This window comes from Hemiscyllium ocellatum, chromosome 13, assembly GCF_020745735.1.
Source record: "Hemiscyllium ocellatum isolate sHemOce1 chromosome 13, sHemOce1.pat.X.cur, whole genome shotgun sequence".
Taxonomy (NCBI): Eukaryota; Metazoa; Chordata; class Chondrichthyes; order Orectolobiformes; family Hemiscylliidae; genus Hemiscyllium; species Hemiscyllium ocellatum.
The window spans coordinates 79,832,259-79,852,605 of NC_083413.1; the positions used below are offsets into that span (position 1 = coordinate 79,832,259).

General features: G+C 43.6%; 1 protein-coding gene across 2 annotated transcripts in view; it reads right to left on the minus strand.

Moving 5' to 3' along the window:
• Positions 1–9,534: 9,534 nt before the first annotated feature.
• LOC132821958 (serine/threonine-protein kinase PAK 2-like) overlaps positions 9,535–20,347 on the minus strand; it is an 80,218-nt gene continuing 69,405 nt past the window's right edge. For both annotated transcript variants that reach the window (XM_060834980.1, XM_060834981.1), the window contains exons 14-15: positions 14,569–14,706; positions 9,535–11,513 (exon numbers count right to left, since the gene is read on the minus strand). In XM_060834980.1, coding sequence (XP_060690963.1) covers positions 11,427–11,513; positions 14,569–14,706 — 225 coding nt within the window. In that variant the 3' untranslated portion in view covers positions 9,535–11,426. The remainder of the gene's footprint in view (positions 11,514–14,568; positions 14,707–20,347) is intronic.

The window sequence follows — 20,347 nt, forward strand, 5'->3', positions numbered from 1 at the left end:
ATCACGTCTGGGGGGAATCTGCGGTCCTTGAAGAAGGTGCAAAAAGGATGGATAAAGATTAAATGTATCATCTCAGTCCTGATGTAATTAGGAAAAGCTGAATAGATTAGGAGTCTGTTCTTGAGAAGGGAGGGACGATGTGACAGATTTTTGAAGTTTATGAAAGGATTTGGTAGGATAGATATGAAGAAAATGCTTCTACAGAGATTAAAATGAGGAACCATAAAAATGATACAGTCACTGATAATTCAACAGGGAATTCAGAAGAAATTTCTGTATCTGATGTGTGTGGAGAATCTGGAGCATGCTACCACAGGGTGTGGGTTGAGGTGAATAACACAAATCTGTCTCAGGGAAGCCTGATTAAACCCCTCAAATGCCACATTGAAAGGATAAGGTGAAGAAAAGCACATGGATGCTCATATGGAATAGATGCATTGGCATAGACCAGCTGAAGGGAACATCTGTTCAGCACAGGAGGCCATTCAGCCCCTCCGTATGTGAACATACTCTCTGAAGCAGCAATTCATCTTGTGACATGACAACCCCTCCGTCCCCCTTTCACTTGGTAACCCCAGATATTCTTCCTTTCCAAGCAATAATCCATTTCCCTGTTCAGTGTCTACATTGAGGCTGCAACCACCACACACATGGGAGATTTAGTACAGATCCTAACTATTTGCTGCTTGAATTATTACTTCCCTTTCAAAGGGACGTTTAAACTAGCTTCCTTTAACAATATGGTGTGGTCACCTTCACTGACCCACCCAATACTGCTCCTCGCTTGAACTGTACTTTATGGGAAATCAGACCCAATGCTGCTTTGGAAATCAACTCTTACAATATTGGGTGCTGAAAAGAAGTTGAAGTAATTATGTACAATCAGTGATTCCAGATAAAGGTTGTTTCTTGTGGTTTCTACTGCCTGAAGGGAAACTGGTCACAAGCAAGATTTCTTGGCCAATGGAAGGAGATGTTGACTGTGAGAGCACAATTGGGGTCAAGGGTTGCATTCTCTACACATCACTGACAGCCTATTCCTTCTGTTGATTTCACAGGAAGGATTGCAAAAGAGTTTTAAAAGCAGCTAGAATACACTACCAGATAGAGTAGTTGAGTCGAATTGTTCAACCTGATACAAACAGAATGACTGAGTGCTCTGCGTGGTGCTGCCCCTGCAAGATGACTGCCTTTTGGGAAGACGCAGCCAGTCCCAGCTGGAGTGTAACAAATACTCGCTCAGTCTGCAGTGCTCCTGCTGTGACCTTCCACTTGCTGCAACTACATCAGAGTTGTATTCACTGGGTGCATGGGCAGAGCTCAACAGCAACAAATGGGTCTATCAGCTGCCACATCACTGCACCACCCAGATAAAATAATGGGCAGATAAAATAATTGATAGACCATTCAAAAGAAACTACTCTCCCTGTCATGTGTGGGCAGTGCTCAGTGTAAACCATTTGTACTGGGAAGTACTAGTCAAACTTGGGGACAAACTAAAAAATGAACCCCACAGCACACGTCACCTTTTATTAAAAAAAGACATGGTCTTATCATCTCTGTCAATGCTGTTAGTAACCTTTGTGCCTGTGCCCTGAGATCCCTCAGTTTCTCGACCCCCTTCATGCACTATCCCGATTTGGAACAATATCACCTGCACAACTTCCAGGTACATCCTCCCTGACAGACATAGGTGACCCCACACCATATGGTCTGCAGTGTTTCAAAGCAGCAGCTTCTCCACAGCAATTAGCCCACGTCCTGTGAATGAATGAAAAATAAAGCAGTACCTGACTTACCTTATTCTTCTCATCAAAACATATTCAAACCATTTATATCAATTTATTTATTAATTACATACCCATTCTGCATGATTACTAGTGGTTGTTTACTCTTTGTAAAATTTACTATTGAACCTTCCATGGCGTTGCCCCAGAACACGAGGGCAGATTGTTTATCACACTACATTATTGATGCTGAAGTGATATCTACTGGTTGAAATTTGCAACTGCAAGTAACACTATGAATGTGGGAAATGCTATCAGGTCACCTGGAGCCTCCACAGAATGGTGATGTCCAAATTAGGAACTGGAAGATACTTACCTATAAATAGATTCATCGTGACTGGTCTCTGCTGAGCTCTGCATGTGAGCAGTCAACCTCTTCCTTTCTATAATTTGTAAGCACAAGACATATCAACGGATTGTGTTGATTGGGTACCCATTTTTCTTGAAAACATTGTAGACATTTTTGTTTTGCTGTTTGTAGTTCTTGGGTGCTGCAGTATGATGTAGCTTGTTGAAATAATGTCTCAATGCAGCTCAGTTTGTGGGTGTTGGAATGATTATCTTAAAGTATGCTGGTCTACAAGGAAATGTTATTACTAATTTTGATTCCCAATTCGGGCACTTTACTAACTACCTTTTCGGATGTCCACATAGATGTTACTTAGCCTTTACATTCTGAAACCATTTGTCTCAGACTGGGTACCACTAGTCATAAAACACTCCGTCCTTCCATTTCACATCCACAACACAAGCTACCAATCTTAAAATCACCAATCAGAAACTAAACAAACCATCAGAAAACAAATTGCAGTTACCCAGAAAACCGACTGCAGAGTGTATCATCAGAAAAAAAGGCAGGCACTGTTTCAATAAAAAAAAATTCATTCCAAGAGGAGGAAATGATGGACAGGAAAAGACTGGCTGGACCACTGTGTTAGATTAGATGAGATTCCCAACAGTGTGGTAACAGGCCCTTCAGCCCAACAAGTCCACACCGATCATCTGAAGAGCAACCCACCCAGATCCATTCCCCTACATTTACCCCTAACACTATGGGCAATTTAGCATGGCCAATTCACCTGACCTGCACATCTTTGGACTGTGGGAGGAAACCCACGCAGACACGGGGAGAATGTGCAAACTCCACACAGACAGTTGCCCGAGGCGGGAATTCAACCCGGGTCCCTGGTGCTGTGAGGCAGCAGTGCTAACCACTGAGCCACAATGCTGCCCAAATCCTGTAATCTTATCATTTAGGCAGCTTAATCCCACCATATCATATTCCTGGGTGTTTCTCTGAGGGCATGAGGTTAAAAAACCTCTGGACACAAAACAATGACAACCTGGTATCGTCCCTGTGAGCATATTGACACCAAATTGTCTCAACTAGAACAACAGCCTATATGTCACTACAAAGTCCAATATTCCGTTACTGGTTTTAGTGGTCAAAATATCTGATGATGTGCCTACCAGGTTGATACCAACTGATGTAAATTGGATTCTTTGGCAGAATGTCCCATGCAGTTGGTACATCTTAGTGCATTGTGTGATTCTGATCAAAGGTTACTGAGCTGAAACATTAACTCTTTCTTTCTCGACAGATGCTGCTGAACCTGCTGTAAATTTCCAGAGTTTTATAGAAGCACAGAGTTGTATCGCAGGGAAATAGATCCTTCAGTCCAACTCCCCCTACTGACCAGATATCCTAAATTAATTTTGTCCCATTTGACACACATCCCTCTAAACTCTTACTATTCATATCCCCATCCAAATGCCTTCTAAAGCTGTAATTGTATCCATCTCCACCACCTCCTCTGGCAGCTCATTCCATACACACCACCCTGTGTGTGAAAAGGTTACCCCTTGGGTCCCTTTTATATTGCTCCCCTCCCACCTTAAACCTGTACCCTCTAGTTTTTGACTCCCGTATTCTAGAAAAAAAAGACCTATCCATGCCCCTCATGATTTTATAAACCTAAGGTGACCCCTCAGCCTCAGACACTGCACAGAAAACAGCCCCAGCCTATTTAGCCTCTCCCTATAGCTCAAATCCTCCAACCCCAGCAACATCCTTGCAATCTTTTTCTGATCCCTTTCAAATTTCACAATATCTTTCCTATAGCAGGGAGACCAGAATTGATCGCAGTATTCTAAATGTGGCCAAATTGGAATCCAATTTACAGTTGCAATATGACCTCCCAACTCCTATACTCAATGCACCTACCAATAAAGGCAAGGGTACCAAACACCTCCTTCACTACCCTGCTCATGTGACTCCACTTTCAGGGAACTATGAACCTGCACTCCAAGGTCTCCTTGTACAAAACAATGGAATGTCTGGCTGGACAGGATGAGGAATCTGTTCTTAAATAGTAAAAGGGTTCATCACCCGAGAAGTTTATATTTTCAGAGGCAAAAGATCTGGCATTTGAAAGGAATCTTAAACTTTTGGTCAATGAGTGCTGTGGTAGGTCAAGAATGTCAACACCAAGCAACTAAATGAATGCAATGCCTGCGGGCAAGTTTAGAAAAATGGTGGCTCCCAAACTTTTCTTGCAGTCGTAATGTTTCGTAATGTGAAAACTGGGGGGAGGGGATGGACAGGGTAGAGTTGTTAAATGGACTAGGAGACTCAAACAGCAGAGATACAGACAAAAACAAGGCAGACCCTTGCCATTTTCTTCTCTTAGAATGAGGCTCAGTTGCTGTCAGCTTCAGGTTTGGGCTCAGCGGATTAGGTTATCTCAGTCAAGATTAGAGTGGTGCTGGAAAAGCACAGCAGGTCAGGCAGCATGTGAAGAGCAGGAAAAATCGACGTTGCGGGCAAAAGCCCTTCATCAGGAGTCATTTCCCCAGGGAAAGAGAACATGCTCATTTAAAGGGGTCTCTCAGCCAGTCCTAGAAAGGTCAAATCCAAACCTGTTTCACACCTGCTTTTGCTGCCTCACCCCAGTTAAACATCCCATGGCATCTGGCATTAGACCAGTTTCTAACCCTCTCACCAGCCCAGGCTTCAAATCAACCTTCTTCACACATTAAATACCAGATCACAGCAACATAGCAGTCTCCATCAGAATTTCTTCCAAAGGTATTCAATGAATTACAGCCAACTGCTTACTCGAGGTGGAATGAGAGAAGTATCTCACTTGCTATTCCAAACTCACTGAAAACAGTTCAAGTGATCAACAAGATCACTCTTTATAATGTACCATCTATCAGAAGTTAGCATTTCCTTAAACTCAACATCATTTACAATATTCAAATTAACAAGCTATTCCCCACAATAACAGCCAGCCTGCTCCTCCTGATCATCAGTGGGTAACTTGGATAAGAACTACCAGCCAGACTTGGAGCTACGCAACACGGTTGGCTGAATATGGGGCATGAAGCAGAGTTGCTCAGCTTTTACAAGATACTTTGCATCATTTCCTACCAGCCATCGGTTATAATGCTCAAAATGTTTAAAGGTCACATGTTTTCTGCTTCGAGAAATACAGAAAACTGGATATTTCAATAGAGCATTGCTGCTGTTCCCAGGACATCTGCATCTATCATATTTCCAAGTGAATTCCTTAGTCTTAGGGCAAGCTGAGATTTCCACTATATTCATTCATGAAGGTTTTACCATCAGACTATGTCACCGATCATAGAACTGTTATTAACAAGATGGCGCTGAAGAGTGGCAACTTTCATTCCAGTGGTAGCAGTACAGTAAGGTAGACTCATGCCTGGCCACCAGGCCTATAGCAGGGCACTTAACAAGGACTGTAAAGTTGGACACTTTCTGTATTTCTTCATTTTTCTGCTTTTATATTCAATGATTTGGATTTTTTCTTTGTGTTTTAAGATATTGTCTGAGAGTGGTGACTCTGTAAAAAGATAGATGTGACAAGAAATAAATCAAATAAAATAGTAACTTGCAGGCCTTTTCGTGTAAATTGCTAAGCACAATGCACAACACCGTGAATGATAAATCATCTCTGAAGCAGTTTACAAAGTTCATTCTGTTCATGCCCGAATCACACGATATTCTATATGCAAAAAGTAGAGTTCATGTGAAACAGAAGTTCTGTTTCCTCTGAAATAGTTGGTCTGGTCTTTACAGTAAGTCTGAAAAATAATGTTGAAAACCACTGTCACAGACAGGGAAATGTTCTTAATTATAGTGGCAAAGAAGACACCTAACTTTTCCAATTGCAATTATTGCCACTGCTTTTGTAGTTGCTTACATCATTGCACTGTGCTCTCAGGCACATGAGATCTCAGTCTCCCCTTACTGGACAGGTCAGAAATACATCTGCAGGATGCTAGAATTGGAAAATAAACCATTGTGGGCTAACAGCTCAAAACAAAAACTTCAAAAGCAATCATGAAATACAGAATCTGGGAGCAACACCTCCAGATAGGATGGCATAGAGATCACCATCTACCTCAGAACCAGCATTGGTGTTCTCAACTCCACACGTTGCAGTGATTCAAGACCAAACGACCAGGAGGCTGGGACTGCACATGCCTATTGTAACACCAATTACACTTGGAAGGGAACAGCCAATGTGTCACAGAAGTAGGATTTCTACATAAAATCCAGAGTCTAGATTAGAGGGTTCTGGAAAAACACAGCAGTGCAGGCAGCATCCAAGGAGCAGGAAAATCGATCTTCGGGCAAAAGCCCTTCATCAGGAATCAATTTTCCTGCTCCTCGGATGCTGCCTGAACTGCTGTGCTTTTCCAGCACCACTCTAATCTAGACTCTGGTTTCCAGCATCTGCAGTCATTGTTTTTACCTATAAAATTCATAGTGTCTCTTTAAAAGACACAAATTTAATTTGCTGCAACAAAAACAGAAATTACTGGAGAAACTCAGCAGGTCTGGCAGCATCTGTGGAGAGAGAAAGAGTTAACATTCAGGTCCAGCGATACTTCTTCAGAACTGATTGTAACTAGGAAAAAGTTGGTGGACATGCTGAAGACGGATGGATGGAGCAGAGAGGCAGAGCAAATGAGAGTGCAAGTGGGTAATGGCGTCACCTGAGAGAAAGATAGGCTGATGGGGACCATTAGTGAGTGAATATGGATTGGCTGTGGTGAAAGCTGCCCGAGAGACATTAACTGTTTCTCCCTCCACAGATGCCACCAGACCTGCTGAGTTTCTGCAACAATTTCTGTTTTCGTTTCAGATTTCCAGAGATGCAGATCTTTCTTTTATTGTTTAATGAATAAATGCTACATAGGACTGGTCAAAAGGAGTCTAGAGGACGTCCTGATGGACAATCTCCCAAGCTGTCTTTTGCCTTCTGGACACATGCTTCATCAGTGGCTGCAGCATGGACACCAGCCTACTCGATGAAAATAGGAGAAAGTGAGGACTGCAGACGCTGGAGATCAGAGCTGAAAATGTGTTGCTGGAAAAACGCAGATCAGGCAGCATCCAAGGAGCAGGAGAATCGACGTTTTGGGCATGAGCCCAAAACATTCCTGAAGAAGGGCTCATGCCCGAAACGTCGATTCTCCTGCTCCTTGGATGCTGCCTGACCTGCTGCGCTTTTCCAGCAACACATTTTCATACTCGATGAAAATACATATAAAGAAGATCTTCAAGTGTGGAATAGCATATGGGCTGGAACATGAGACATTGCAAAGGATTGGGTCTGATAGCATTGCCTTGTCGCCCATAGTTCCTGTGGCTCCATGCAGGCTAAAGTCTAATTTATACATCTCAGTTGCATTGTCAAGTACAACTATTCTCTGATTGAGCTAATTTGTTCTGCACTGGCAGTTTTCCACATGGTCTTGCTTATCGCTGCCAAGATTGCTCACTATTCCAGAAATCCGTGAATGCAGATAAACCACGTCTCCCTTTACACTGCAAACTGTCTAGTTAAATTCCTCCCTTCTCTACCTGCAATAGGTGTAAGCAGTTCATGGATGCTTTTGTTAACAAGATCAAGTCCATCATTCAGCTGTCACCTTTCCCTTCGCCTACCAAACCAGACTTCCAGAGTTGGCATCTTGCCCTCATTTCCCCATTGCAATTCATGCCACTTTCAAATTCATCTTGTCCTGCTGCTCCAATTCTACCTCAGCACCCAACTTTCCTTGTAGTCCACAAGATGATAGGGATAACAATTCCCTCTCAAGTACTGTGCCCCTATCCTTCAAATTTGCCTTTACTTTCACTGCTTCAATTTTTTTTTTAATTCCTCCAATCGTGTTTTTAATCTACATTTCAGCATGAAGTATCCTTAAAGTAACTAATGATATTTGCTATGGCTGTGAATTTAATAAACTTGCCCTCCACGACTTTGACATGATTGCTCATATTGTCTTTACTCACCACCTTCGTGCAGCTAGGTGGAAGCATACACACCAAGTTCCATTTCTCGGTTTAAAATCTCAGCCAGAGAATCACTTGCAATGGCTTCTATTCCTACTTTCACACTTATTGCCAGAGCCTAAGGATCGATCCTCAACCTCCCTCATGTCTCAACAGCAACCTGGCCCTCAGAGCCAGTGTGCTAAAGTTGGCGTTCCACACAAGAGAACTTGCAACAGCACTCCCCTTCAGCATTTTAATGCTTCGGATCTGTCATGGATTGACAATATGTGCCAAATTTTGTCAGACCAAAGCCATCTTCACCACAAGCATTGCCCTCCAGCCACCAATTCCATTTTTCTCTCTCTGCTACTTGGAGACCGAACTAAACTGCTCCCTTACTGTGTCATTGCTTCTAATCGGATCCTCTGTCAGGAACACTGATTCCAACTCCACAGTGTCAGGTATCCAACTCTACCTCAGCTCATCTCTTGTTACCTCATCCATGCCTTTGTTACCCTTAGACTTCATTATTCTAATGCTCCTCTTGCCAGTTACCCACCTTGCATTCTCAATTAGCCCAAGCATAGCCTAAAGCCTGCTGCCTACATTCTTAACCTGCTTACACATCACCCCTCTGTTTGCTGTTCTACAGTGTCTTAATACAGCAATTAGATTAGATTACTTAGTGTGGAAACAGGCCCTTCGGCCCAACAAGTCCACACCGACCCGCCGAAGCGCAACCCACCCATACCCCTACATTTACCCCTTACCTAACACTACGGACAATTTTGGACTGTGGGAGGAAACCCACGCAGACACGGGGAGAACGTGCAAACTCCACACAGTCAGTCGCCTGAGTCGGGAATTGAACCCGGGTCTCAAGCGCTGAGGGGCAGCAGTGCTAACCACTGTGCCACCCAAAATGTATTAGTTTTGAAGTTCACAGGCTTAGGGGCCTCACCTCTCCCCGTCTCTGCAACCTCCTTCAATCCCAAAGTTTCTCCAAGATCTACATTTCTTCAGTTCTGGCCTTCTGCAAATTTCTGATTTTCTTCATCCTGGTTTTGGCAGGTGTGTTATCAACCAGCTAGACTCCAGGATCTGGAATGCTACTTAAAATCACTTTTTGACCACCAGCCAAATACTTTGTGCCTTGGTGTCAAGTTCAGTTTGATAGCACATCTAGGAAGTGTCTAAGAGGCATATTCACATGAAAGCAATTCTTGTTAGGCTTGGTTTCCTTCTTTTCCTGTGGACCAATCTCATGTTCAAACCTGTGTACACCAGTCTGTCAGAAGTTGTTCCAAAGTCAAAAGATATAATGTGCACTGACCTTCGCAATTACAAAGTTCCATCAATCTACCAGATGTGAACTTGCTTCTACGACATTGCATTCTTACCAATGAAAATGAATGAACACCAAAAATTGCATGTTTTTCTACAAATTTTATTTTTAGTATTAATTAGAAAAAAAAGAGTCCAAAACCTCAAATCTCCAATTGTATCAGACTCTACTGTTAGGCACTTTCAGAAATGTTTAGCCTTTTGTTAGACTTTCTTCTTTTAATACTGTAGTAACAAGCCACAGAATTCACTATCAGTCATGCTGTTTTGAGAACCATTAGTGAGTTGGGTTCTTTCAATTTGGCAGTTGTCACAATGTATTGAACAGTTGTGGTTGTGGCAATGCACACAGAAAAGGCAGCAGCTACACAAGCTCACGTGAGAGAGTAACTTCACAGGCTCTCCCCCCAACCAAAATAATACCTCATTGTGGCCAAGTTCAAACGTCTCACCATAACTGTGTGGACACCATAATGCTGTGGCCCACTACCTACTACCACTCACACTTACCCCAGTACTACATTTCACTCATGTGCCATTATGCCCAAGCACTATATAACGTGGTGACTGCAGTGTGCCTAATGCAGTGCAGTTTAAGGCAACAAGATGCAGTACAGTGATAGGTTTGCAATGCACAACTACACGTATAGGTTGAATGTAATGCAGAGTGGTTCAGCTATATGCACAGAAGTGCAACTGCAGACTATGCTTGGGGTATAGCTGATGTGGGGTATAGAAATCAGATGCTGCACAGATTAGGTATGGTGATGGTGTTGATTCATCCACAGAGAATGCATTCTACAAAAGATATGAAGCATTGATTCAAAGTAGACGGCACTTTCTAACATTCATGCTAATAAACTTTGAAAATAAATAGGTTTCTCAGGTACTGAAGGCCATAGGATTGTGCCATTCTGATTAGCACCTGCAGGCCCAATCAAAATACCGTCCTTTCATTATACTGCTGGGAAACTCTGCTTAGTGTGTACAAGCCAGTTCCACACACCAAACTTTCCACTCAATTTATTCACAGAAGCCTTACTGGAACTTAGGAGTCAGTGAAGCAGTTAACAATGCATTTCAAATAAGACTGGGAATGCACTGTTGTGACTACAACACAAACAAGGAACCCACAGAGAAGTTCCCAATGCAAAACAAATCACAACGTTCCCACGAATTGGGTCGAGTGCGTCTTAATGCAGGCCTGAATCCAGCAACACTCTTGGGTGATTACAGTCAAAAGAAACAAAATCAGAATAATCAGTAAGCTCTTACTGCTGCTTTGAAGGTGCACACCAGTCAGAGGCAATTCTCTCAAAGGCTAACAACAACAAATCACACTGATCACAAATATGGAGGAGGCTGCAGTCTCATTATCCCAGAGCCTGCCACTGCAAGTAGCCAGTCAGAACTCCAGACTGTTAGTACAAACAATAAAAAGTTCTTTTTTTCTTAAAAAAGGACAACTATATCAACTTCTCTCCTGAATTCTAACAATGCAATCTGCCACAGTTACATAATATACAAAAAAAAAGGCATCAAGCAAAACATCCCGCAGCCCCGCTCACCCAGTACAGTACATAATGTCCATAAGAAGAGACAAGCAATGGGCAGAGCAAATCGCATCCTAGGGAGAGTCCAGATTCCACAATAGAGGCAGCTAGTTTGTCTTCGATCTGCTATTCAAGTACTGAAGTGAGGGGGAGAGAGAGAGAGAGAGGGGGGGGGGGGGGTGGGGGGAGGACAGAGAGAGGGAGAGATATTGTATCACGGTTTCTTGAAAAATACATGAAAGCAGCATCGACCCTGCTTGCATGGTGGGCCGGCGACAGGGACAAGGAATTTCCCGCCATGGGATTCTGCAGTTGCTCTGCCATATCAATGCAGACTGGGATACATTATTCCGAAGTGTGGGGAGGCAGGGGAAGGAGGGAGGGAGGAGGGGAAGAAAAGAGCCAAGGGCTAAAGAAAAGGAGATCCTAGCGATTACTCTTCATTGCATCTTTGGCTGCCAGAATCAGCGGTGTCAAACTAGATAAGGGCTTGGCCAACTTCAGGAACGGATGCTGCAAGAGAGAGAGAGATAAACGTATGAGCTCACAGACACAGATTGTAGTCAACTCAAATTAGCACCAGGTACCACACCATATAAGGACTAGGAGCAGGAGCAGGCCACCTGACCCTTCGAGCCTGCTCTGCCACTCAATAAGATCACGGCTGATCTTTTCATGGCCTCAGCTTCACTCACCCACCCTCTCACCCCACAATTCCTTTGATGTTCAAAAAATTCTTCGGTTTAAAAATATTTTCTGAGGAAGCCTCAACCCACTTTACCGGACAGGTAATTCCATAGATTTACAACTCTTTGGGTGAAGATGTTCCTTCTCAACTGAATCCTAAATCTGCTTCCCCCGAATTTTGAGGCTATGCCCTCTTGTGCTAGTTTCATTTCCCTGCGGAAACATCCTCTCTACATCTATCTTATGTATTCCCTTTATAATTTGATACATTTCAAAAGACTCCCATCTCATTCTTTTAAATTTCAATGAAAATAATCCCAGTTGACACAGTCTCTCCACATAAACCAACCCCCTCAACTCCGGAATCACAGTGAACCTCCTCTGCACCCCCTCTGGTGCCAGTACATCCTTTCTCAAGTAAGGAGACCAAAACTGCACACAGTACACCAGAAAAGACCGATAAGAACTTCCAGATGGTACATTATTTGCAAAACACAACAACAGGTCTTCACATTGAGAAGGAACAAGTGTGATGACCCCAGCTAACGGTAATTTTGGAAACCAGAGGGGGGCCTGGTTTGATAAGACTGTAAAAGCTTTTGTTTGCTATGGAGGTGATCAGTCACCAAATGCAGACATGAGAAGCAAAAACACTTTGACCAGAATTACTTTGAAATGGTCTCATTATAAATATCAAAAAGAATCAACCCTTTACCCTCAACAATAACCTCACAGATAGATAGTTAAACCTCATAGCAAACCTGTCTCCATATTAAAGTCCTTTATTCAGTTGCCACTAATAGATTTCTGGATCTTTTTTTAAAAAACAGACTTTGAAGTAACTTCAGAGCAAGTATAGGGGCTTTTGATTCACTAAGCTTCCGAGCGTGTTTTCTGGCTAATCTTTTTACTAGTTTAGCACTTCATCCTCAGAATGTCCAACACCCATAAGCCCAGATTCTGGCTTTTTACACCTTTGTCTCCCACTGTCATTGGGTTGTTGGCCAGTCCAGAACTAGAGGACATAGTTTAGGGTGTGCGGGAGACAATATAAAAGGGACCCAAGAGGCAACTTTTTCACACAGGGAGTGGTGCATGTATGGAATGAGCTGCCAGAGGAAGTGGAGGCTGGTACAATTGCAACATTTAAAAAGCATCTGGATGGGTATATGAATAGGGAGGGTTTGGAGGGATATGGGCCGGGTGCTAGCAAATGGAACTAGATTAGGTTAGGATGTCTGGTCGGCATGGATGGGTTGGACTGAAGGGTCTGTTTCCCTGCTGTATATCTCTATGGACAATGGACAATGTGGAGAAAATGGCATCAAGGTAGTTAGCCAAGATCTATTTGAATGGCAGAACCCCCTTGAGGTGTCGAATGGATTGCTCTTATTTCCTGAGTTCACCTCGCTGAGACTGGTAGGGTGGTAACTGGCAGAAATGAAAACAAATTGCTGGAAAATCTCAGCAAATCTGGCAATGTCTGTGAAGACAAATCAAAGTTAACATTTCGGGTCCAGTGACCCTTCCTCAGGACCTTTCCAGCAACTTCTGTTTTTGGTTCTGATTTGCAGCATCCGCAGTTCTTCTGGTTTTTATTTGATAACGAGTAGAGTTGCTTTGCTTTTCGCCTAAAGACATACCTGGGCAATTTACCACATTGCCAGGTTGATGTCATGTTGTAGCTCTCCTGGCAAAGTTTGTCTAGTGGCACGGTGATCTCTCAGTGTCCAGTTTTGAGTTGTTAAATCTATTTGAAGGCTGTCCCACTGTAGTATGGTGGTAGTGCCACAACATGATGGAGGGGATTCTCAATGTGAAGACTTCATCTATAAAAGGACATTGGGTACTCCCAGTGATACTGGCATGGGTGGATGCATCTGTAACAAGTAGATTGTTGAGGACAAGCTCAAGTAGTTCTTTTCCCCTCCTGTTAGCTTTTGACCAATTGCCGCAGACAGAGTTTAGCAGCTGTGTTCTTTAGGCCTCAGCCAGTTTGGTCAATGGTGCTGCTAGAGCCATTTTAGCAATGGGCATCGAAGACCCCATTCAGAGCACAGCTTGTACCCATACCACCCACTGTGCCTCATCCAAGTGGTGCCCAATATGGAGGTGTACTAATTCATCAGCTGGGAGGAGTGGTTCTGAGGTTAGATAAGCACGTGGCAATTTGCAGATTTTCTTACCCATGTTTGACCTGATACCAAAAGATTTCCTGGGGTCCAGCATCAATGCTGAGGATTCTCAGGGCAACTCTTCCTTTACTCCACACCACTGGGGCATTGCCTTTAAGGTCAGATTCCAGGAGAATCACTGCATCAGGCTGTTGCTTGATTAGTCTGTGGGAAAGCACTCCCAATTTTGGTACACAGTCCCACAGGTTGGTAAGGTGGTGGTTACCAGGTTGACATGGCTGCACATGCACTCATCATTTCTGGTGTCTAGGGTGCTGTGGAGATCCATTCAGTTCAGACTTTGTGGTGATAGGGTTTGAGTGGCTCACTGGACCATTGCAGAGAACAGTTAAGAGTCAACCATGTTGCTGCAGGTCTGGGATCACATACAGGCCAGATCAGGCCAGGCAGCAGACCTCCTGCCCTAAAGGACATTAGTGAACTGGGTGGAGTTTTACAACATTCACCATATTCAGCTGTGAGGATTAGGCTGGCTTTTTATTTTCAGAGTTCACTGAATTCTAATTTCACCGCAATGGTGGAATTTGAAGCCATAGCCCCAGAATATTAGCCTGGAGTTCTGAATTACTAGACCAGCAACATGACCACTATGCCACTACCTGCTGTGATTGTTAGAAATTCTCATGCAACCCTTGAACAGAGAAATAACAACATTCTGGAATTAGAAGATGAGAGATAATCTGTACCTGCAGCAACTCTTTCCCAGATCCTCGTTTTTCCACATCCATCTCCAAGCAGCGGTTGAGAAAATCACGGAAGATAGAGGAGAGCTTCTCTGGATTCTGCAGCTCTGGAGTACCATTAGTGGCAATCAGGTACAAGGCCTGCAATGATGGCAGATAAATGAAGCAAAGAGTTGAGAGAGATCCAAGCTAACAATAAAAATGCCATGCCTATTCCTGGTATTTACCAGGACTCCAATATGCTATGATCCAAAGTACATTACACCTAGCTACACCTGTTCTAGAATTGCGCTATTTAGGTTATATCATCGGTCAACGTTCTTCCTGCCATAACACAGAATTCCACACTTTTCCCAAATTGAATTACCAACTATCTGCCGATGCCACCAATTTGTCAATTTCCTTTTGGAGTTATTCACTGTTCTCCTCCCAGTTTACAAAACGTTCAAGTTTCACATCTATAAACTTGGAAATTCTCCCCTGCAAACTAAGATCTCTATTTTCAGGACACATCAGGGAAAGAAATATTGATTCCTGGGGAACTCAACTACAAACCTTCCTCCAGCCCAAAAAACAAATCCATTAACCATCATTCTCAGCTCCCTACAGCCCAGCCAGTTTTGTATACACATTGCTACTGCCCATAACTTATAATTTTCAGCACAATTGAGGGGAGTGGTCTTGTGTATAAACATCTTCTGGAAGTTCACATACACCATATCACCAATGTCAGCCTCATCGAGTCTTTTACCTCATTAAAAAACGGCAGCAAATTAATTCATCATAATTTCTCCTTCAAACATCCATGATGGCCTTTTCTTATCAACCCAGCTTTTCCTAAGCAACCACCAACTCCATCCCAAATAATTGTCTCTAGAAACTTCCCCATCACTGAACTTATAACTGATCAGTCTAGAATTTGTTGGGCGTACCCTGTTGTGGTAAGAATGCAAGGAGGCTTCACTGCAACTGAGACAAGTGGAGCGTGGGGGCAAACATTGCAGATGGAGTGCAGCAAAGGTTCACTGGGCTGATATCAGGGAAGGCCAGGCAATCCTATTTAGGAGAGATTGGTGCAACTGAGCCTGTACTGACAGGAGTAGAGAAGAATGAGATGAAATCTGATTGTAATGTACAAATTTTTAGCTGGGCTGGACAGACTAGATGTCGGAGGTGGGTTTTCCCTGACTGGGGAGCTTAGAACCATGGATCAAAGTCTCAGGATACAGTGCAGGCTATTTAAAACCGAGAAGAGATATTTCTTCACTCAGAGACTGTCAAACTGTGGAAGTCGCTGCTACAGAAAGCTGCAGAGGAGGTTGCTAAGTATATTCAATAAAAAGATTGATAAATTTTACGATATTAAAGGCATCAAGGAATACGAGGAGGAAGTGGGCCGATGGTGTTGAGGTGAATGACCATTTGAATGGCAGAGTAGGTGGAAGAGCTGAGTAGCCTACTCCTGGCCCTAGTTTTGATGTTTATGCTTACAGCTTTTCTGGGACAATTGCAGGACATTCGACAGTATTCTAGGGAAACAAAGATTAGGCTGTAACCCTGTAATTTCCACTCTCATTTCCTTCAATATCCTTGGATGCATCTCATCTGGTGTCAGTACTTTGTCAACCACAAGGACGGAGAGTCTATCCAATACTGCTACCTTTCCAATTTTGAACCCTTTGTGATTTTTTTTTTGCTTTGTCATCTTGGCTTGGGTACATCTTCTTGCAAATCTTTTCCTTTAATACCTCGACCAAACCCCCTGCCAAAGTGCACAAATCTCCTTTTCGGTTCCTAAAATTTTACCACTTTACCATTTATGTGCTTAAAGATGATGTGGTTCTGCTCGCCGAGCTGGAAGTTTTTGCTGCAAATGTTTCGTTCCCTGGCTAGGGAACATCATCAGTGCTGTTGGAGCCTCGTGTGAAGCGCTGCTTTGATGTTTCTTCCGGTATTTATATTGGTTTGTTCTTGCCGCTTCCGGGTGTCAGTTTCAGCTGCAGTGATTTGTATGTGGGGTCCAGGTCGATGTGTCTGTTGATGGATGTTCTTGCCGTTTCCGGGTGTCAGTTTCACCTGTAGTGGTTTGTATATGGTGTCCAGGTCAATGTGTCTGTTGATGGGAGTTTGGGGATGAATGCCATGCTTCTAGGAATTCTCTGGCTGTTCTCTGTCTGGCTTGTCCTATGATAGTGGTGTTTTCCCAGTCAAATTCATGTTGCTGGTTGTCTGAGTGTATGGCTACTAGAGATAGCTGGTCGTGTCGTTTTGTGGCTAGCTCGTGTTCATGGATGCGGATTGTTAGCTGTCTTCCTGTTTGTCCTATATAGTGTTTTGTGCAGTCCTTGCATGGTATTTTGTAAACTACGTCAGTTTGGCTCATGCTGGGTATTGGGTCCTTTGTTCTAGTGAGTTGTTGTCTGAGCATGGATGTTGGCTTGTGTGCTGTTATGAGTCCTAAGGGTCGCAGTAGCCTGGCTGTCAGTTCTGAGACGCTCCTGACGTATGGTAGAGTGGCTAGTCCTTTTGGTTGTGGCATGTCCTCGTTCCTCGGTCTATCTCTTAGGCATCTGGTGATAAAGTTGCGTGGGCATCCGTTTTTGGCGAATACCTTGTATAGATGTTCCTCTTCCTCTTTTCGCAGTTCTGGTGTACTGCAGTGTGTTGTGGCCCTTTTGAATAGTGTCCTGATGCAGTTTCGTTTGTGTGTGTTGGGGTGGTTACTTTCATAGTTTAAGACTTGGTCTGTGTGTGTTGGTTTCCTGTGTACCCTTGTGGTGAATTCTCCGTTGGGTGTTCTCTCTACTAACACGTCTAGGAATGGGAGTTGGCTATCCTTTTCCTCTTCTCGTGTGAATCGGATTCCTGTGAGTGTGGCGTTGATGATTCGGTGTGTTTTTTCTATATCTGTGTTTTTCATGATTACAAAGGTGTCATCAACATATCTGATCCAGAGTTTGGGTTGGATTTGTGGTATGGCTGTATGTTCTAACCTTTGCATAACTGCCTCTGCTATGAGTCCCGAGATTGGTGATCCCATGGGTGTTCCGTTGATTTGTTCGTATATCTGATTGTTGAATGTAAAGTGTGTGGTGAGGCACAGGTCCAGTAGTTTAAGTATGCCGTCCTTGTTGATAGGTTCGGCCTCCTGTGTTCTGTTATGTATGTCCAGTAGGTTGGCTATTGTTTCTCTGGCTAGGGTTTTGTCAATTGAAGTGAACAGTGCCGTCACGTCGAATGATACCATGGTTTCTTCTTTGTTTATGTGTGTATTCCTGATGACGTCCAAGAATTCCTGTGTTGATTGTATGGAGTGTTTGGATCCGCTGACTAGGTGTTTCAGTTTTTGTTGTAGTTCTTTGGCCAGTTTGTATGCTGGTGTCCCTGGTAGTGATACTATGGGTCTGAGTGGGATGTCTGGTTTGTCTACTTTGGGTAGTCCATAGAATCTGGGGGTGTTGTTGCTTTCAGGTTTCATTCTTTGCTGGTCCGCTTTGGTTATCTGTCCGTTTTTTTTGTAGATTCCTTAGTGTGTTGTTTATTCTATTGGTGAGTTGTGGTGTGGGGTCGGAATCCTTCATTTGGTAGGTGTTGGTGTCTGCGAGTAGTTGTTGTGCTTTACTGATGTAGTCTGATTTATCTAGGATGACCGTCATTCTGCCTTTATCTGCCGGGAGTATGATTATGTTTTTGTCATTTTTCAGTGCTTTCAGTGCTTCCCTCTCCTTGGTGTTGCGGTTATGTGTTTGTCGTTTTCTTATCATCATGGGTACTACCGTTTGTCTCACTGTTTGTTGTGTCTCTTCTGTCAGTCCATTGTTCCTGAGTGTGCTTTCTAGTGCTGCTAGGAAGTCCGCTGTGTTGGCATCCCTGTGGTTGTATTTGAGTCCCTTGGCCAGTATAGTTCTTTCCATGTCTGTGGGAGAGGTTTTTAACCCAGTTGTGTGTTGTAGTGTCCTCCTTTTTGTGTGTTAGTTTGTCCATTTTTTCTCTTAGTGCTGTTTTTTTGCGGAGTGTTGTCCTGTTCTGTCCTATAGTGATAGCCTGTTCTATGGTCCGGGTCTATTCCTGATTAGTGGTTTTTGAAATTAACGACTTTTGGCGTGCAATTTCTTGCTTGTATCTGTGCAGTCGGTTGTGAGCGTCTGTGATCATCACCTGGACCATCCTGAATCCGTTCTTCTTGGCTGTTTCCCTGGCTTGTGGGTTATTTACTGGAGGTCTGTACTTGACACATTGTGGAAGGATTTGATTTTTTCTGCATTCATGGAGGAACCGGAGTTGTTCATATGTTGCGCTGAGACCACTACAGCTGAAACTGACACCCGGAAACGGCAAGAACATCCATCAACAGACACATCGACCTGGACCCCACATACAAATCACTGCAGCTGAAACTGACACCCGGAAGCGGCAAGAACAAACCAATATAAATACCGGAAGAAACATCAAAGCAGCGCTTCACACGAGGCTCCAACAGCACTGATGATGTTCCCTAGCCAGGGAACGAAACGTTTGCAGCAAAAACTTCCAGCTCGGCGAGCAGAACCACAACAACGGATACCCGAGCTACAAATCTTCAATCAGATTTTAAACGCTTAAAGATGAATTTGGGATTCCTCTTTATGTTCACTACAAGGGCTTTTCTTATAATTCCTCTAAAATGCCTTGGCACTTTCCCTCGAATTTCTGTGTTCAGCTTGGTTTCCATTTGCATTTGCGACCCAACACTTGCCATAAGCACATTTGTTTTTGCTTGGTCTTCATTTCCATCTCATAAGACATCAGAGCAGGAACAGGCCATTTGACCACTCAAGCCTGCCCTGCTATTCAGCAAGATGACAGCTGATCTGCTCCAGACCTCAGCTCCTCTTTCATGACAGCTTCTCATAGACCTCAAATTTCAAACAAGTTGAGAACAAATTGTACGGATGGAGGATTCCAAAGCAATACTGGCAACTTGAAACACCGATCACACCCCTCCATAGCACGAGCCATTAGCAATGAAGCGGATTTGATCGGAAATGACTGCCTAGGTTCTATAAAGAGCAGTCTTGGCCCCCAGAAGCCCAATTTGAAGAAAATGCCAACCAAATTTGAGAGATCTTGGTTCACACTTCAAGGGAACTTCGACTAGATTGTAGGAATGCTCAGTTGGAAAATGATCTGCAATCCTTTAGCTAGGCCTACAGACAAACAACTCCCACAATCCTCCTAAATGGTTGCTAATTCTCTATTAGTTTTTCCAACACCAGCTGTCTCCACTACCTCTCTGTACAGTCTTTTCACTATTTTTATATTCCTCTGATTAATCCAAACTGTGCACATTAATCTTCATTAGGCCTCCAACAATCACCACTCGTCATGGGGTGCACGGTGGCTCAGTGGTTACAGTGCTGTCTGACAGTGCCAGGACTCGGGTTCAATTCCATGCTCGGGTGACTGCCTGTGTGGAGTCTGCACATTCTCCCAGTGTTTGTGAGGGTTTCTGCTGGATGCTCCGGTTTCCCCCCGCAGTCCAAAGATGTGCAAGATAGGTAGACTGGCCGTGCTAAATTGCCCATAGGGTCCAAAGATGCATTAGCCATGGGAAATGCAGGGTTACAGGAATAGGGTAGGAGGATTGATCTGGGTGGGATGCTCTTTCGAGGATTGGTCTGGGTTTATTGGGCCAAATGGCCTGTTTCCACACTGTGGGATTCTATGATGAATCCAAGCAATGGAGCATTCCAGCCTCCCCCCACCCCCACCCCAATACTGGTTGATTCCAGCTTTGCCTGAA